General features: G+C 34.5%; 1 protein-coding gene across 3 annotated transcripts in view; it reads right to left on the bottom strand.

The window, feature by feature from the left end:
- The window catches only part of LOC142228746 (eye-specific diacylglycerol kinase-like), a 276,881-nt gene that overhangs the window by 23,799 nt on the left and 233,567 nt on the right, over positions 1-19,515 (bottom strand). For all 3 annotated transcript variants that reach the window (XM_075299254.1, XM_075299252.1, XM_075299253.1), the window contains exons 6-9: positions 8,439-8,775; positions 4,640-4,820; positions 4,164-4,573; positions 3,801-4,097 (exon numbers count right to left, since the gene is read on the bottom strand). In XM_075299254.1, the coding sequence (XP_075155369.1) occupies positions 3,801-4,097; positions 4,164-4,573; positions 4,640-4,820; positions 8,439-8,775 (1,225 nt within the window). The remainder of the gene's footprint in view (positions 1-3,800; positions 4,098-4,163; positions 4,574-4,639; positions 4,821-8,438; positions 8,776-19,515) is intronic.

The following is a 19,515-nucleotide window of genomic DNA, read 5'->3' as shown; positions in this document are numbered from 1 at the left end:
ATATATATATATATATATATATATATATATATATATATATATATATATATATATATATATATATATATATATATATATATTATATATATATATATATATATATATATATATATATATATATATATATATATATATATATATATATATATATATATATATATATATATATATATATATATATATATATATATATATATATATATATATATATATATATATATATATATATATATATATATATATATATATATATATTTTTTTTTTTGGCGAAATTTTGTCTCTAAATTACCTGAGATTTTCAGAGAACATGCGGTGAGGTTATGAAATTGATATGTGGTACCTAATGTGTTCATATGTGGTCGGGGAGGGGGACCTCCCTCTTGCCCGACTTTTTGAAACTTTGACCAAAGTTGACCGATTTGCCTGAAATTTGCATTGAATGTTGGGGTTGGCATCTAGACCCGCTAGTTCATTTTGCGATATTTGGTCTCTAAATTACCTGAGATTTGCAGAGAACATGCGGTGAGGTTATGAAATTAATATGTGGTTCCTAATGTGTTCATATGTGGACGGGGAGGGGAACCTCCTTCCCCATTACCCGATTTGCTTTCTTTGTCCGCACCCCAAGCGACTTGAGGACTTTGTTTCTACCGCGGAGCCTAACACAAATTGCAATGGCATGGGCGGGCGACTTAAAAAGGCTGTCGAATGTGACCCCGAGAATCTTAGGGTAATTTGTGGTCGGAATTATTTCGCCGGCGACTCTGACATTCAACTGCCTGCGTACTTCCGCCGTCCTTGTTGACTACATATAAGGCAATTGGCCGGTCAGTGGTAAACTATGCAGCGCCATTGTGGACACCTCAAACGAGCAACACGCAGTGGAATAACATGCAGACCTGTCAGAACACTGCCCTTAGAACTGCAACAGGATGTCTTCGCAGTACACCCCTGGATCAATTTTATGCGGAGACCAAGATCATCCCAGTGTGACGACACAATTACATGTTGTCATAGCAGTACCTCTTGGGTTGCTATCGTAGTTGTCCTCCAAATCACCATCTTGTGGAAAGACAACCTCCACACAGGAATGTAAGGATTGATCTTCATCTTCTGGAGCCCGAGATACAGCGTTATAAAAGAGAGCCTCTAGATCAGGCAGCATACCAGACAGGTCTGAACAGGATTGATGAGGATACTGTAGCCGAAGCGGTGAGTAGCTACAAGGTTAATCCTGTTCTCGGAGTCCGACCGCCGCCCATAGCACCGGAGGAGAGAGACCTCCCACGACAGACTACGGTTTTGGCCCAACTAAGATCAGGCCGGAGCCACCGTGGTGCAATGGTTAGCATGCCCGCCTTGCATACACAAGGTCGTGGGTTCGATTCCTGCTTCGACCGAACACCAAAAAGTTTTTCAGCGGTGGATTATCCCACCTTGGTAATGCTGGTGACATTTCTGAGGGTTCCAAAGCTTCTCTAAGTGGTTTCACTGCAATGTGGAATGCCGATCGGACTCGGCTATAAAAAGGAGGTCCCTTGTCATTGAGCTTAACATGGTATCAATGTGGTATCACAATGGACTGAATAGTCTAAGTGAGCCTGAAACATCGGGCTGCCACCTAACCTAACCTAAGATCAGGCAAGTGCAGCCGCCTCAATTCCTACTTATCAGTGATTGATAGCAGCATACTGACATGTGTCCCATTTGTAATCAAGGACTCGTCAAATTTTCGCTTGCCCAGCTAAGCCTACCAGTTTCACCACCAGATCACTCTGGACCATCCTTGTCGCAGAGTTCCTTAATCTGACTACTAGTTGAACTACACAAGCTTAGAACAAAATGGATGAAACTGTTACAACAACAACAACCCGATTTGCTTGAAATTTTCAGGGAAGGTTGAAGGGGGCGTCTAGACAAAGAACGGCTACTTTATTTTTCGATATTTGGTCGGAGAGGGGAACTTCACCTTTGACAGAATTTCTTGAAGTACAGTGAAAACAAAAGTCCTCCGACTGAAATTTTACGGAAAAACTGGGTGAGGTTTTGAAATTTATATTAGGTTCCTGATTTTTAATATTTGGTTAGGGGAAAAAAGGGATATAAGGAGACATCCGCTTCTCCTTAAGTACATACAGAGAAACAATCAAACGTTTCCAATTTACTTGACATTTACAGAGGTCGTGGGGAGAGCTTAAGAAATTAATATTGGATACCTGATTTTGTGATATTTGGACGGGAAGAGGGCGCGCCCCTTGCCCTGCTTTTCGAAAATTGGGCTTATAATTTGTTTGACATTTTCTGGGACGTTTAGACAAAATACGCTACATCATTTTTCGATATTTGGTCAGTTTTAGAAGAGGCCCCCCCCTCTAAAACTGAAAAAACTAAAATTCTCAAGTTTTCTTGAAATTTACAAAGGCCATGGGGGAAGTTTATGAAATCAAGGTGGTGTACCGGTGTTTATCGATATTTTATCGGGGAAAGTGACAGCCCTTTAAAACAATAGAGCAAAATTTAATCTTCTCCGATCTACTTGAAGGAGGAGGTGATTAAATTAATACATGATTTTTTGATATCTGGTTGGGGAAGTAGAATAGTGAAATAAACTTTGTCGATTTACTCGGAATTTATAGGGACCGTTAGGTAGTTTGTGAATTTAATATAGGGTACGTGATTTTCCGATATCTGGTCGGAGTGGAGCGAAGGTGGGGAGAGGGTTCCCTTTTGTCCAATTTTTTTGAAAAATTTAAAGTAAAAGTTTGTCCGTAAATGGGAACTCGGTACATAATTTTATGATTTTTGCATAGGATTCAGCCGCACTTTTTAAAGAAAATAACTTAAATTTATATGAAATTGGCAGACAACGTTGAGATGCATCATTTTTCGATGTATGTTCGAGAAAGGCATGTTCTCCGTGTCAAACATTTTAACAAATGGTAATGTGGTAAATTTTTTAAGTACTTTTGCTCCTTCCGATTTATTGGACGGGAAACAGTGATTCTTTGTATGTTGTTGAAATATTATGTTTAATTTTCCGAAAAAGCAAGTTGTCCGATTTGTGTGAAAGAATTCAAATCTTTTCGAATTTGTTTTCAGCACGAAGGATATGGTTGATTAAGTTAACGCACAATTTTTCTACAAATACGCTTCGGTAGGCGTAGCGAAGCGGGCCGGGTTACGCTAGTGTTAAATAAAATTTAATATCTCTAATTATTCTAATCATTATTCTCATTCAAAATAACTGGTTACTTTTATCTCCTTTGTGACGTTTAATAACTGGCAAATTTTATATTGAAAATTCCTTTTAACAAAAATGTTCATCTACATGGAAATTGATAAATTTGAACAATTAGATAATATCACAATACTCCAATCTTCTATGCTGAAAATAGGAGAACATCATATCAAAGAGAAATATATCCACATTTCTATAGAAGACGGAAGACAATATGTGCCCGTTTTAATTAAGTTTTTCAAATGGATGTGTGGCCACTAGTTAAACGAGGACATTCAAGTGGGCATTTCATTTACAAATACCCAAAGCATTGTGGATGAACAGTCCACACATAGAAGCCAAGAAATGGAAAATATCTTGGAAATTGACCTAAATTAAAAGATTCCTTTGCACTCTCTCATACACACACATACACGCACTCTGGATATTGCATCGATAAAGCTGTCAAGTAGTCAACCATCAAAATATCAAGGATTTCTCTTTGCTTGCAGACTGACTATATTGACTTCTCTCCAAGGACCATACATTCGTACTACCTTAATAGATTAAACGATATACTTACTGGACATCACCATGGTCACGATGTTTACGTTTAGCCAACATAATGGCCTTATTTAACAAATCCATTTCAATGATGCAGGGTTTCACACGACATGCCTCACCATCCACCTGCATGGGTATTGTCTTCTTAGTGGTTATACGTGCCGTACGACACTGGCAAATGCAAGTGCCATGGAGACCAGCTTGCAACATGGGTAGTTGATATGTGGTTAAACCAACCACCTCGATGAGACCATCATCAATGCTAGGTTTCGATTGGCCAAAAGAATCATTCCATGGATGTGTGCCACCGCCATAACTACATATACGTGTCGAGACAATTCTTTATAAATAACTTCCGTTTTTTTAGAGGTCATCTTCTTACCTGGGAATATTTAAAAATAATACAGCATGACAACCGGCATCACGTAATTTGCCCGTATAATCCGTGCCATCACATTCCAATGTAACCCATTGTGATAGGTTACGATATTGACGTAATATCAAATCCTTACCGCCCATCTGACCATAGTACATTTTATTCCGTAGCCGTGAATTAAATCTCTCCGGATGAGCTTCGCGTGCCTCATGAAATTCCAAGGCTATATGGGCATCGACACCAAATGAAAAGTAATTGTTTATCACATTCAAGGGAACATTGTCTTTACTACGATCCACATTGTCATCGGGTACGTCTTCATTAGGACTAACTTTCAAACGCCAACGATCCATAAGGACAGATTGTGACATACCGATTTCTTTCAAGATTTTACCAATGGGTTCGTCAGTATAGCCCTAGCAATGTGAACGAAAGAAAAAATATTAAAATTGTGTGTGTTTATAGTTTCTAGAGATACTTACGCCTCCCCATCCTAAAGCTCTAGCCAAATCGTTACCCGTTCCCAAAGGCAAGACACCTACAGCTGGAGGCGGTGTTATAGGCGGTTGTAATTGATCTAGAACGGATAGAACCCATCCAACAGTACCATCACCACCACACGCCAAAATGCGTAAGTTCGGAGCTTTCCTGAACAATTCCAAACTGAAAATAGAAATGAAATATACGTCAGTTTTAACCTGAATGTTAAGGTTAGGTTGTAGTGGACTTAGGTATAATGGCAGCCGAATACTAGAGACATAAGCGAAGAATGGTCTCAGGGGGGAAGCCTTTACCCCCTCCAGAATTTGAAAACGTATTTAAGATTTTCCATTAGGGAAACATTCAACCGAGTTAGCTGCCGCTGTTACTGTCGTAAGATGAACCGGAATATATTCATCTACGTTTGGTCCTGCGAGTCCTGTCAACGCAAGCCCAGCCAAACTGCGCCGGCGGGAGAAATGCTAGTCACCATTCCCGAGGAATTGTGGGCGACAGTCTGCTCCGACTTTGTGGGTCCGTTGCCAATCATGGGAATACTATGCTCTTGTTCTTCATTGATCGGATCACTAAATGGGTCGAACTCGTCCCCAGTCGCAAAGCAACCGCCGACGGTGTTAGGTTAGGTGGCAGCCCGATGTATCAGACTCACTTAGACTATTCAGTCCTTTGTGATAACACCGCCGAAGGTGTTATGAAAGCTTTTCATGAACGAATATTATCACACACAGTGGGATGATTACTCGTAGGAAAGTAGCTTAGCTGTCAATTATTGGTATATTCCAATCTATTTGGTGCAGTGCCGCGAACGTGATACGACGAAGTCACCACCCTTACTGGAACTAAATCGAGGAAACCCGATAATAGGGTCAACGAATCGCAGGAAGTCTTCCAGATGGTGCGCAATGGAGTAGGGCGACGACACTACAACCTTAGGAGAAGGTCTTGGAAATCAGAGAAGGGGTCGTAGGTTTGAGTCCGTCAACACCATGTTTACAAAGCCGTAGACAATTTCGCCACTAAGTTGGCCCCAATATACGAATGGCCATATGAGTTGATAGATTTCGAATTAAAAGCATACTCCTCGATCGGCGAGAATACATTGACTACTCCTTCTCCTAAAGCTAATTCTAACGCAATATTTATTTCACCCACAGATACAAATACCGTCAAAATTAACATGGAGAACCGAAGAACTGCGCACTCAGGGCCTTTACGCACCAAGGCCAACTATTAGGAGCAACTCCAGAACCGCTACTATTCTACTACAAAACACTACTCACCCTCTGCTAAAGAGCTGTACCGTTCGGGTCATCCAAATGCCACTGGAGAGAGCTAGCTTTGCGACACTAGCTGCGGTAAAGCCTCAATTAGAGACAATATGCATCTCCTCAGACAGGGACGGGGCCTATACCCCACCACTCCTGCGGTCTCAACGCCAAACCCGAGATTGCCTCCTGTCGTCCTCGTCAGAAAGCTCACCCCGGCAGCACCGCCCGCAACCACAGACGTACCCATTTCCCCATCGTCCAAGGGGGCACCTGCACGTCCTGAAACCAGGCCCGATCATGGATAACCATGGGTTAGTCCTAGAGGTCTACCTGATGGCTTCGTTCAGAATCACACTACATCACCATACTACGTCCACGTAGGTTAGGTTAGGTTATGTGGCAGCCCGATGTATCAGGCTCACTAGACTATTCAGTCCATTGTGATACCACAGTGGTGAACTTCTCTCTTATCACTGAGTGCTGCCCGATTCCATGTTAAGCTCAATGACAACGGACCTCCATTTTATAGCCGAGTCCGAACGGCGTTCCACATCGAGTGAAACCACTTAGAGAAGCTTTGAAACCCTCAGAAATGTCACCAGATTACTGAGGTGGGATAATCCACCGCTGAAAAACTTTTGGGTGTTAGGTCGTAGCAGGAATCGAACCCACGACCTTGTGTATGCAAGGCGGGCATGCTAACCGTTGCACCACGGTGGCTCCACGTAACTGTGACAGCTAATCCAACGAATTGAGGACATTGTCCGCACAACACGTAATCCTAGCAAACGAACTGCTACAAGCCGGGCCCGTTGATGACGGGTCAACCAAGACAAATGCGTGCGGCGAAAATACCTTCCAGTCATTTCATGTCCATCCTCCCCAACACACATTCAATCTTCCAGCTCGGAGGTCAGCGGACCGAGACAGAACACCCGGTTGGTCCGAATTTGTGACCAATCTCCAGCAAGACGCTATGAATGCGGAGAAGAGTTACCGGAAGAGGTGCTGGAAGATCTGCGGCCATACGTGGGATACTGCCGGGTCATACCAAGGCCATGCCGGCTGTATAAGTACACCGTAACTATACACGACCAAAGCTACCGCATAATAATAACCCGACGGGACAAGGTGGAGATACAGAACATTCCTCGTCGGCGTTGAGACCGGACAGTGTGACGGCGAAGTCGCCTTGTTTTCACCTCAAGTATTATTGAATTATTTTATTTTGTCAATCCTCATTATTTGTTTTCCCTTATCCCACTCAATTGTTTTATTTTGGTTATTAATGAATTATATTTTCCGTTGGAAAAATTTGTCATCGTTTAAAACAATGCAATGCAGCATGCATTGTTGCTGGTGCACCAAACAAGTGAAGAAGTTACTGTTACCGGTTAAGAGGAACAAGACACCCGCACATTATGCGGGTATGCGAAAACCCATAGAACAAGCAAACCTATATAAGGAAGAGAAGAAGTGGAAACAGGGCTCTTTGGTTTCAAAACGTGGACGTAGCAGAAACAGCGTTTCCTAGCCCAAGCATTAGTCCCAACTGCAGTACCCTGTATTCCGAACAAGGTCACAGTCACGTGGCTACCATTCTCGCCGTCACGTCTACGTAGATTTGTATTCCGAGCCCGGTTATGGATCAGCTTGGTCATGAACACCTCCTTTCCTTCCCTCCGTGGCAACCTGACCCCGGTCGCAATTACGTCCTCCTGCTAGATACCTCGTAATCAGCTAATGTCACCTCCGTGCCTCGGGTTCTTGCTCGTCACCATATCGTTCGTGCTCCGATCACGGTCGCGTACAGATCCCCCCCAACACTGTTTTCCAATCCAGGTCACCGCCCCGTCAACCTAGTTACTACCTCCTGTTTCAGTCACACTACTCAGCCATCAATCAGCCAAGACAAGCTCTAAGCATCGTTAGATCCATTCCCATGTTCTTCAAGCCTAGAGAAACTAATAAAGAATAAACTCAAAACAAAACATTGCCGTTTACTTCCACTGTCACTGACCAATAAATTTCTGTGACGGACTCTTCCCCGGCGAGTTAACCCCAGCAGAACCCAAGAGACTATTCCGAGGAACGAGGAAGGACTCCCTTACCCTAAGTAGAATGAGGAGATAAAAACTGAATCGAAGAAGTAGCTGAAGGCTGTACCGGTAAACGTCTTTTTGGCATGTTTCAAAAAAGGGGAGCAGCGGAACTCGTATACGACCATGGGTCGGAGAACTGCGATTAAATAAGAAACACGAGCGAAACACAAGGCTAAGATGCTGATACAAAGTGGTGCGTAATGACACATCCCTAGGGTAAGGACGAGGACTGTCATTCGTGGTCTATGGTTTGGTTACGTATAGTGCCAGCCCGTTCAATTTTGATACCATGGGTTTTACTACATTTTCACAAAAAAATATTTGTCTGTATTCAACAAAATAAAATTCACACTTATTTCCATAATTTTTGCTTAAACGCTAATCAGTCTTGCAGTTTTTTTATAACTTACCCCATTTTTGGTCCACCTTGTGTTAAATCAAAAACTTGGCGAGGATTCAAAATTTGTTGGAATTTACCCAAAAGTTTGACACCTTGATTACCACCAGACTTGGGATTAATATAGACAATGACAGGAATAACTTCAGTCGATGGTATGGGTTTGACAATGAATGCTCGCTGATCTTTACGGTCATCCTTTTTATTACGTTTGGTATTCGCTCGAGCGACTTTCTTATCCTTGGCATTTGGCATTCCTTTATTATTGACACGAATGGATGATTTGAAATTGCCTTTGGTGGGCAATTTAACAATCCAAGAGGGTGGCACAATAATGGGAGCATAATTACCTATAAAAGAAATAGAAGAGACAAATATAAGGTGGAGAAATTATGAATATTAATATAAAAGAAATAAGAAGGGAAACTGTTTCTCGAAGGACTAGAATTTAGATGAGTTTTGCTGTATTTTGAACAAAACGAAATCGTCCTGGTTGTCATTCCATGGTAAGGTTTCGTGCAATTGACATGGTTCCTAGTACAATATGTTGCCTTGGGGTATTTAACATTCTGCAACAATTTGTCGCATAGCCCACAATTATACGAAGGTTGTCTTATATATTTCGGGATTGGTCAACCCTAGGTGATGTATCGTGGCTTTACGCGTATGACCGAATTTAAACAGCAGTCGACCGTAAGGCTGTTGAGAGCCACAGAGGTGAAATGGTTAGCCCGCCTTGTATACATAAGGTCGTTGGTTCGAACCCAGCTTCGGCCAAACACCAAAAAGTTTTTCTGCGGTAGATTATCCCACGTCCGCAATGCTGGTGACATTTCTGAGTGTTCCAAAGCTTCTCTAAGTGGCTTCACTGCAATGTGGACTCGGCTATAAAAAGGAGGTCCCTTGTCATTGAGCTTAACATAGAATCGAGCAGCCCTCAGTGATAAGAAGGAAGTTCACCACTGAGGTATCATAATGGACTGAATAGTCTAAGTGAGCCTGAAATATCGGGCTGCCACTATACCTAACCTAACCGTATGGGTGTTTCAAGATGAGCCAAATCCCGACAAATGTTGCATGCGCATGAATCACTTCCAAGCATATGATCGTCAACCGCCGACGAATTATTCTTCACCATGACAATACGAGCTCTCACACATTGGCTCAAACAACTGCATTTTCGAACACTCATGTGCCGCATAGTCCTGACTTTGCCCCGAATGAGTTCTTTTTTATTACCGTACGTAAAAACTAAAATGAGAGGTCAACGTTTCCCGAAACCAGAAGAAGCGCTTGATGAGTTCAGAATACATGTTTCGTAGATACCTCAATCAGAGAGGCAAAAATACTTCGACAATTCATCCAAACGCATGCAAAAGTGTATAGAACTTAATATTTTGAAAAACAATAAAGCTAATATTTGTTTTTAATCCTGAAATATAAAAGGCCCACGTTCGTATAATGCTTTTAGTCGCTACAGCTATATATTTTAGATTTACAAAAATATTCCGTTTCTCTTAAATATTCACTCTTTGGTCTTTACTATTTTTTTTGCTCGTTAGTGACCAAACCATCTGACAACAGTAGAGGTAAGTCCTATAAGCACCTGAAGTTACATTACGCTGCAGGTGGCAGATGATTGGCATTGAGTGTCAACTCATGCCGTCCTTCACAAGAGTCAAGCTTTTTATTTTTTTTGCCTTATCTGAAGTAGCCAAAACGATAAGCGCACTACTGACTTTCAAATTGATTGTAATGTTCCATCAGCACACAGCACATAACAATGACAATCAAAGGCAATAATATCTGCAAATGAAGGACACTTAGGCAAGTACACATTTTCACACATAAAGATATATGGAGGTATATGAGGACATAAGTTCGTAGCTATGCGACACATGTCTAGTGTATCTATGAAGGTAATATTTTTGACTGGATATGGCCTTACAAGATTGGAATTTGGGTTTTTGACGCATCAATCTCCCCCAAAAAAATAAAATTTACGTATATCTTTCAAAAATAGTTAATATGAACTATGGCGTGGTTTTGGTAGATTTTGAACAATATTCCTCTCCAACTACTTTTTAATATATACTCGTATAAGAAATTTTAACAAAATTTTCTATAAAAATAACATTTTGACAAAATTTTCTATAGAATTAATATTTTTACAAATTTTTTCATTAGAAATACAATTTTGACAAAATTTTCTATAGAAATAAAAATTTGACAAAATTTTCTATAGAAATAAAATTTTGACAAAATGTTGACAAAGAAATAAAATTTTGACAAAATTTTCTATAGAAATAAAATTTTGACAAAATTTTCTATAGAAATACAATTTTGACAAAATTTTCTATAGAAATACAATTTTGACAAAATTTTTTATAGAAATACAATTTTGACAAAATTTTCTATAGAAATAAAATTTTGACAAAATTTTCTATACAAATAAAATTTTGACAAAATTTTCTATAGAAATAAAATTTTGACAAAATTTTCTATAGAAATAAAATTTTAACAAAATTTTCTATAATAAATATATATAATAAATTTTCTGTAATAAAATTTGGACAAAATGTTCTATAGAAATAAAATTTTGACAAAATTTTCTATAGAAATAAAATTTTGACAAAATTTTCTATAGAAATACAATTTTGACCAAATTTTCTATAGAAATACAATTTTGACCAAATTTTCTATAGAAATAAAATTTTGACAAAATTTTCTATAGAAATAAAATTTTGACAAAATTTTCTATAGAAATAAAATGTTGACAAAATTTTCTATAGAAATAAAATTTTGACAAAATTTTCTATAATAAATATATATAATAAATTTTCTATAATAAAATTTGGACAAAATGTTCTATAGAAATAACATTTTGACAAAATTTATTATAATAAATATATATAATACATTTTCTATAATAAAATTTTGACAAAATTTTCTATAGAAATACAATTTTGACAAAATTTTCTATAGAAATAAAATTTTGACAAAATTTTCTATAGAAATAAAATTTCATTGTTGTTGTTTTTTTTGATTTAAGCTTAAAACCATGCATTGACTAAACTACAAGTGTAGCTTAACCAACAGAGGAAAAGACAACATTTTCTATAGATATAAAATTTAGACAAAATTTTCTATAGAAATAAAATTTTTACAAAATTTTCTGTAGAAATAAAATTTTGACAAAATTTTCTATAAAAATAAAATTTGGACAAAATTTTCTATAAAAATAAAATTTCGACAAAATTTTCTATAGAAATAAAATTTTGACAAAATTTTCTATAGAAATAAAATATTGACAAAATTTTTTATAGAAATAAAATTTTGACTAAATTTTCTATAGAAATAAAATTTTGACACAATTTTCTATAGAAATAAAATTTTGACAAAATTTTCTATAAAAATAAAATTTGGCAAAATTTTCTATAGAAATAAAATTTTGACTAAATTTTCTATAGAAATAAAATTTTGAGAAAATTTTCTATAGAAATAAAATTTTGAAAAACTGTTCTATAGAAATAAAATTTTGACAAAATTTTCTATAGAAATAAAATTTTGACAAAATTTTCTATAGAATAAAATTTTGACAAAATTTAATTTAAAATTTTTAATTTTCTATGGAAAAAAAGAATTCGTTGTCACAGTAAAACCACCAAACAAGTTTAGCTTACAATTGGTGTTTAAAGGCCCTGCATAAGCCTCTGTCTCTCTAAAACACCTGTTCTACCTTCTTTTGTACTGCAAAGTATGTATATAGAATAATTCTGACCTGACCATGTTGACCAACATTTGCGGATTTCAATTTCAAATATTTGAAAGCATATATATGAACACATTTGTTCAAGAATATTTGAGGTTTATTTTTATATGAGGATATAAAATATGAAAAAAATGTTAGTCCAAACAATTTGGTATTCAAAAGTTATGCCATGATGAAGTGCAATAACGATCCTTAATAACGGATATGATGACATTCATTTATATATGACCAGAATATGCAACCTAATAAAATACACATGTAAAGTGTCATCGTTTATATTAACAATTTTTAAATCATTTTCAGATACACTGTATACGGTGGGTGCATATAGACTGGGTTTTATTTTTTAATATGTTTTGTGACAAAAGTGGCAAATGGGAGAATATATCCCGAATGACAGCCCAAGTTCAAAGGCATGCGAAATGGGAAATATTTTGAAATTTCCTATAGAAATGAAATTTTGACAAAATTTCCTATAGAAATGAAATTTTAATAAAATTTCCTATAGAAATGAAATGTTGACAAAATTTCCTGGAGAAATGAAATTTAGACCAAATTTTCTACGGAAATGAAAGTGTGATAAAATTTCCTATAGAAATGATATTTCGACAAAATTAGCTATAGAAATGAAAGTTTAATAAAATTGTCTATATAAATGAAATTTTGATAAAAATTCCTATAGATATGAAATTTTGACAAAATTTCTATAAAAATAAAATTTTGACAAAATTACCTATAGAAATGAAATTTTGACAAAATTTCCTATAGCAATGAAATTTTGACAAAATTTCCTATAGAAATGAAGTTTTGACAAAATTTCCTATAGAAATGAAAGTTTCACAAAATTTCCTATAGAATGAAAGTTTGACAAAATTTCCTATAGAAATGAAATTTTGACAAAATTTCCTATAGAAATGGAATTTTGACAACATTTCGTATAGAAATGGAATTTTGACAAAATTTGCTATAGAAATGAAATTTTGACAAAATTTCCTATAGAAATGAAATTTTGACAAAATTACCTATAGAAATGAAATTTTTGTTTTGTTATTGTTGGTTTTTATTATTTTTTTTCTTTAATAACTGTTGTTGTTTTTTAATTCACAACAGAGGAAAATAATGTTTGTCAAATTCATTTGGACAAAGCCCTATAGACTGCAAGATGGTTGGATGAACGCACGTTTGGGAATTACCACATTCGTCATCAGCATCCTCTACTTGCAGCAAAACTATCAACCAATTATCAGAATAAATTCAGGCAATTCACTAAACCCAAAAGTGAACCACACTTGAACCTTCCGAAAAAAGGTTTACACGATAGCCGGCTTATGTCGAAATAAATTCGTACAAACATATCTCTTTTCCTTTGCCACCGTCAAATCCTCGATTTGAGTACAGTTGGGTGGGTTTATTTTGAGCGTGCTTCCTCTTTTTTTCATTCGTTTTATTTTGTTATTCTTGGTTTTTTTCCTTTAATCATTGTTGTTGAAATGGAATTTTGGCAAAATTTCCTATAGAAATGAAATTTTGACAAAATTTCCTATAGAAACGAAATTTTGAAAAAAATCGGTTAGGAATAAAATGTTGCCAAAATTTCCTACAGAAATGAAATGTTGCCAAAATTTCCTATAGAAATGAAATTTTGACAAAATTTCCTATAGGAATGAAATTTTAACAAAATTTCCTATAGAAATGAAATTTCCTATAGATGTGAAATTTTAACAAAATTTCCTATAGAAACGAAATTTTGAAAAAAAAATCGGTTAGGAATAAAATGTTGCCAAAATTTCCTATAGAAATGAAATGTTGCCAAAATTTCCTATAGAAATGAAATTTTGACAAAATTTCCTATAGGAATGAAATTTTAACAAAATTTCCTATAGAAATGAAATTTTGAAAAAATTTCGTATAAAAAATAAATTTTGACAAAATTTTGTATAGAAATGAAATTTTGAAAAAATTTCCTATAGAACTGAAATTTTGACAAAATTTCCTATAGAAATAAAATTTTGACAAAATTTCCTATAGAAATGAAATTTTGACAAAATTTCCTATAGAAATGAAATTTTGAAAAAATCGTATAGGAATGAAATTTTGACAAAATTTCCTAAGAAATGAAATTTTGACAAAATTTCCTATAGAAATGAAATTTTGACAAAATTTCCTATATAAATGAAATTTTGACAAAATTTCCTATAAAAATGAAATTTTGACAAAATTTCCTATAGAAATTAAATTCCTATAGAAATCAAATTCCTATAGAAATGAAATTTTGACAAAATTTCCTATAGAAATGAAATTTTGACAAAATTTCCTATAGAAATGAAATTTTGAAAAAATCGTATAAGAATGAAATTTTTACAAAATTTCCTATAGAAATGAAATTTTGAAAAAAATCGTATAGGAATGAAATTTTGACAAAATTTCCTATAGAAATGAAAATGTCCTATAGAAATGAAATTTTGACAAAATTTCCTATAGAAACGAAATTTTGAAAAAATAGTATAGGAATGAAATTTTGACAAAATTTCCTAAAAAATGAAATTTTGACAAAATTTCCTTTATACATGAAAATTTGACAAAATTTCTTATAGAAATGAAATTTTGACAAAATTTCGTATAGAAATGAAATTTTGACAAAATTTCGTATAGAAATGGAATTTTGACAAAATTTCTTACAGAAATGAAATTTTGACAAAGTATCCTATAGAAAAAATTTCCTATAGAAATGAAAGTTTGACAAAATTTCCTATAGAAATGGAATTTTGAAAAAATTTCTTCTAGAAATGAAATTTTGACAAAGTATCCTATAGAAATGAAATTTTGACAAAATTTCTTACAGAAATGAAATTTTGACAAAGTATCCTATAGAAATGAAATTTTGACAAAATTTCCTATAGAAATGAAAGTTTGACAAAATTTCCTATAGAAATGAAATTTTGACAAAATTTCCTATAGAAATGGAATTTTGACAAAATTTCGTATAGAAATGAAATTTTGACAAAATTTCCTATAGAAATGGAATTTTGACAAAATTTCGTATAGAAATGGAATTTTGACAATATTTCCTATAGAAATGAAATTTTGACAAAATTTCCTATAGAAATGAAATTTTGACAAAAGTTTTTATAGAAATGAAATTTTGACAAAATTTCCTATAGAAATGAAATTTTGACAAAATTTCCTATAAAAATGAAATTTTGACAAAATTTCCTATAAAAATGAAATTTTGACAAAATTTCCTATAAAAATTAAATTCTTATAGAAATCAAATTCCTATAGAAATGAAATTTTGACAAAATTTCCTATAGAAATGAAATTTTGACAAAATTTCCTATAGAAATGAAATTTTGACAAAATTTCCTATAGAAATGAAATTTTGAAAAAATCGTATAAGAATGAAATTTTTACAAAATTTCCTATAGAAATGAAATTTTGAAAAAATCGTATAGGAATGAAATTTTTACAAAATTTCCTATAGAAATGAAAATTTCCTATAGAAATGAAGTTTTGACAAAATTTCCTATAGAAACGAAATTTTGAAAAAAATAGAATAGGAATGAAATTTTGACAAAATTTCCTATAGAAATGAAATTTTGACAAAATTTGCTTTATACATGAAATTTTGACAAAATTTCTTATAGAAATGAAATTTTGACAAAATTTCGTATAGAAATGAAATTTTGACAAAATTTCGTATAGAAATGGAATTTTGACAAAATTTCTTATAGAAATGAAATTTTGACAAAATTTCGTATAGAAATGGAATTTTGACAATATTTCCTATAGAAATGAAATTTTGACAAAATTTCCTATAGAAATGAAATTTTGACAAAATTTTTTATAGAAATGAAATTTTGACAAAATTTCCTATAGAAATGAAATTTTGACTAAATTTCCTATAGAAATGAAAGTTTGACAACATTTAACTTTTTTGTTTCTCATTTAAGCAAACATTAAACCACCGTACTCACAATCTACTAAAATTATTAATTTTTCCCCTGCTATGAAAAAGTTTTATTGTTTATTCATAGAATATGTAAACCTGACCACAAACAATTTTCCCCCGTAATCAATTCCTAAGGTCGTTAGGTTAGTTGAAATAGGGAATGGAATTTTGTGGCGTCCCACAGAATTTTAAATATTTAATCCCTTTGTTATTGCATTTTCAGTGACTCAGAAAAAAGATAAACTTTGCTCGTTGATGAATGAGCTTAGTTTGTGGTTTAGGGACGATGTTCATTTTGTTGTGTTGTTTCCAACTTCTTTTCCATTTTGAATAGAAGAAGAAGAAAACACAGCGGGAAATGTCAAATGCATCTGAGAGGACCATTCACATGTCGAGATCATAAGTGATGGGAAAATTTCATTTATTTCATTCATCTGTTGTTATAACCAAGATGCATTAATGGAAATTTTTTTTATTATGAAGATTTCTTGCCGTGGAATGTAAAACTTTAATGGTTGTATGACCATATACAAATTTTTAATTGCTGCAGATTTATTAGGGAAAGCAAATAAAATTTAATTAAAGATATGCTTACTGAATCGGCTGGGAATATTAAAAAAAAAAACTAAAAATTAGTAGAAATATAATTGAGCAATATTCTGACAAGTGTTAATTAAATTCACTTTAATTCGGTTCATATAAATTTTAAATTCACATTCAATTAAATTTAATATAATTGGAATTGAAATTTAATTGTGTGTTCAAATTTGTTTGATTAGAGTAGTGAAATTTTGGATCATTTTCAATGAATTTTACATGAGTTTGTTATAGGACGGAAGAACTCTTCGGATTCTATGCATTTTTGTAGAAGTTCTGCCTTAAAAGTTAATTTTAATGGAGTAAAAAACTAAAAACATGGGTTAACTATGCAAGTATTTTACCACAAATTCAATGTCTACATTACAATATACATAAAATTTTAAAAAGACATTGAAAACTGCGTAAAACGAAGATTTTTATATATCACCTTAAAAGAACTTCTTGCGAGTTGAAAAGAGTATTGTTTGTTGTACTCGAAAAGTAATGTCATCAGAAAACCGTCCAAATTTGTTTGCTGGGAAATAAAGATCGCCGATTGAAATCTCATTTTTGTCAAATATTTTTCTAAACGATTGTCTTCTTTGTTATACATCGTTTTATTTTTACACGTACGAAAAAGACTGTTTTCCATATGTTTGGGTGTAAAAATTATATGTTTGGAACTCAAAAAAATAAATGGTGCTTGAGTTCTCCAATGTGCGAAAAAAATCAGACTGAAAATAGCCAAGGAGTTGCTTCGCTAGCATGAAAGTCTGGTTTTCTCCGGTGAGAAGTCATTCCAAATTGAGAAGTTTGTGAACAAAACAAAAAAATATATGGTTTACTTGCCAAAGAGGTCAGCTGAAAATGTACATCTTCGATTGGCGACCAGAAATCAAGCATAATGGTTTGGAACGCCGTAGGGACCGATGGTCGCTCCCCGCTAGTGTTCATCGACAGAGGGATCCATATAAAGCGAAATATTATCCGAAAAATTTAGGATAACATTTCACGGGGCAAGAATATGATCACTACAAACATGTTTCAAGAGCAAAATCTTATTTTTGGTCGGTGGACATGGAACAATTTTGCCGTAAAAATTGTGTTGCCGAATCCACAGCTTTCGAAGACATTGTGACATCATAAAAAATTATCACATTTCGGCCACAGACCATGGACATTCCAACTCAGCAGAACTCAGGAGGCGTCAACCGAGAATGGTTGAAAAAGGAGATTCCTCGCTTCATTTCTACCGTACAATGGCCATCGAAAGCTCCGGATCTCAATCTGTTACATTTCTATATCTGGGGAATTTTGGGGATTAAGGTGGAAACCAAAACTATCAAAGTTTTGATCATACTTAAGACGACAGTTTTCCGAAAATGGGCCAAAATATGCAGCGTGTGAAGGCTTTGTCGGCCGTGCCAAATTCGAACAAATCTAAATTGGCTCTAAAATGTGACGTTAGTTTTGAAATTATTTGCTTTTGAACAAAATAATTTAAACAAGTATATACGGCCGTAAGTTCGGCCCGGCGTAGAAACTTCTACTGAAGCCGATGGCAAGGTATCTTAAAACTTCCTAACACCGTAAAATATACCACATAGTCCATACGTGGTATATATTAAACTAAAAATGGCCGATTAAATACGTATATAATTAAGTTTAAAGTTTCTATAGAAATAAAATTTTGACAACATTTTCTATAGAAGTAAAATTTGGAAAAAAAATTTCTATAGAAATAAAATTTGGAAACAATTTTCTATAGAAATAAAATTTTGACAAAATTTTCTATAGAAATAAAATTTTCACAAAATTTTCTATAGAAATAAAATTTTGACAAAATTTCTATAGAAATAACATTTTGACAATGTTTTCTATAAAAATAAAATTTTGGTAGATTATTTTTGGCTCGAGTGGCAACCATGATTATGAACCGATATGGACCAATTTTTGTGTGATTGGGGATCGGCTATATATAACTATAGACCAATTTTGGCATGGTTATTAGCGGCCTTATACTAACACCACGTTGCAAATTTCAACCGCATAGGATGAATTTTGCTTACATGGGGGCTATATATGTAATTATAAGCCGATGTGGACCAATTTTTGTATGGTCATTAGAGAGCATATAGCAACACCATGTACCAAATTTCAGCCGGATCGGATGAAATTTGCTTCTCTTAGAGGCTCCGCAAGCCAAATCGGGGGATCGGTTTATATGGGGGCTATATATAATTATGGGCCGATGTGGACCAATTTTTGCATGGTCATTAGAAAACATATACAAACACCATGTACCAAATTTCAGCTGGATCGGATGAAATTTGCTTCTCTTAGAGTCTCCGCAAGCCAAATCTGGGGATCGGTTTATATGGGGGCTATATGTAATTATGAACCGATATGGACCAATTTTTGCATGGTTGTTAGAGACCATATGTATACTAACACCATGTACCAAATTTCAGCCGGATCGGATGAAATTTGCTTCTCTTAGAGCAATCGCAAGCCAAATTTGGGGGTCCGTTTATATGGGGCTATACGTAAAAGTGGACCGATATGGACCAATTTTTGCATGGTTGTTAGAGACCATATACTAACACAATGTACCAAATTTCAGCCGGATTGGATGAAATTTGCTTCTCTTAGAGCAATCGCAAGCCAAATTTGGGGGTCCGTTTATATGGGGGGCTGTACTTAAAAGTGGACCGATATGGCCCATTTGCAATACCATCCGACCTACATCAATAACAACTACTTGTGCCAAGTTTCAAGTCGATAGCTTAT

The sequence above is a fragment of the Haematobia irritans genome, chromosome 3 (assembly GCF_050003625.1).
Source record: "Haematobia irritans isolate KBUSLIRL chromosome 3, ASM5000362v1, whole genome shotgun sequence".
NCBI lineage: Eukaryota > Metazoa > Arthropoda > Insecta > Diptera > Muscidae > Haematobia > Haematobia irritans.
The sequence above is the reverse complement of the archived record's forward strand: the minus strand, read 5'-3'. Positions and strand labels throughout refer to the sequence as shown.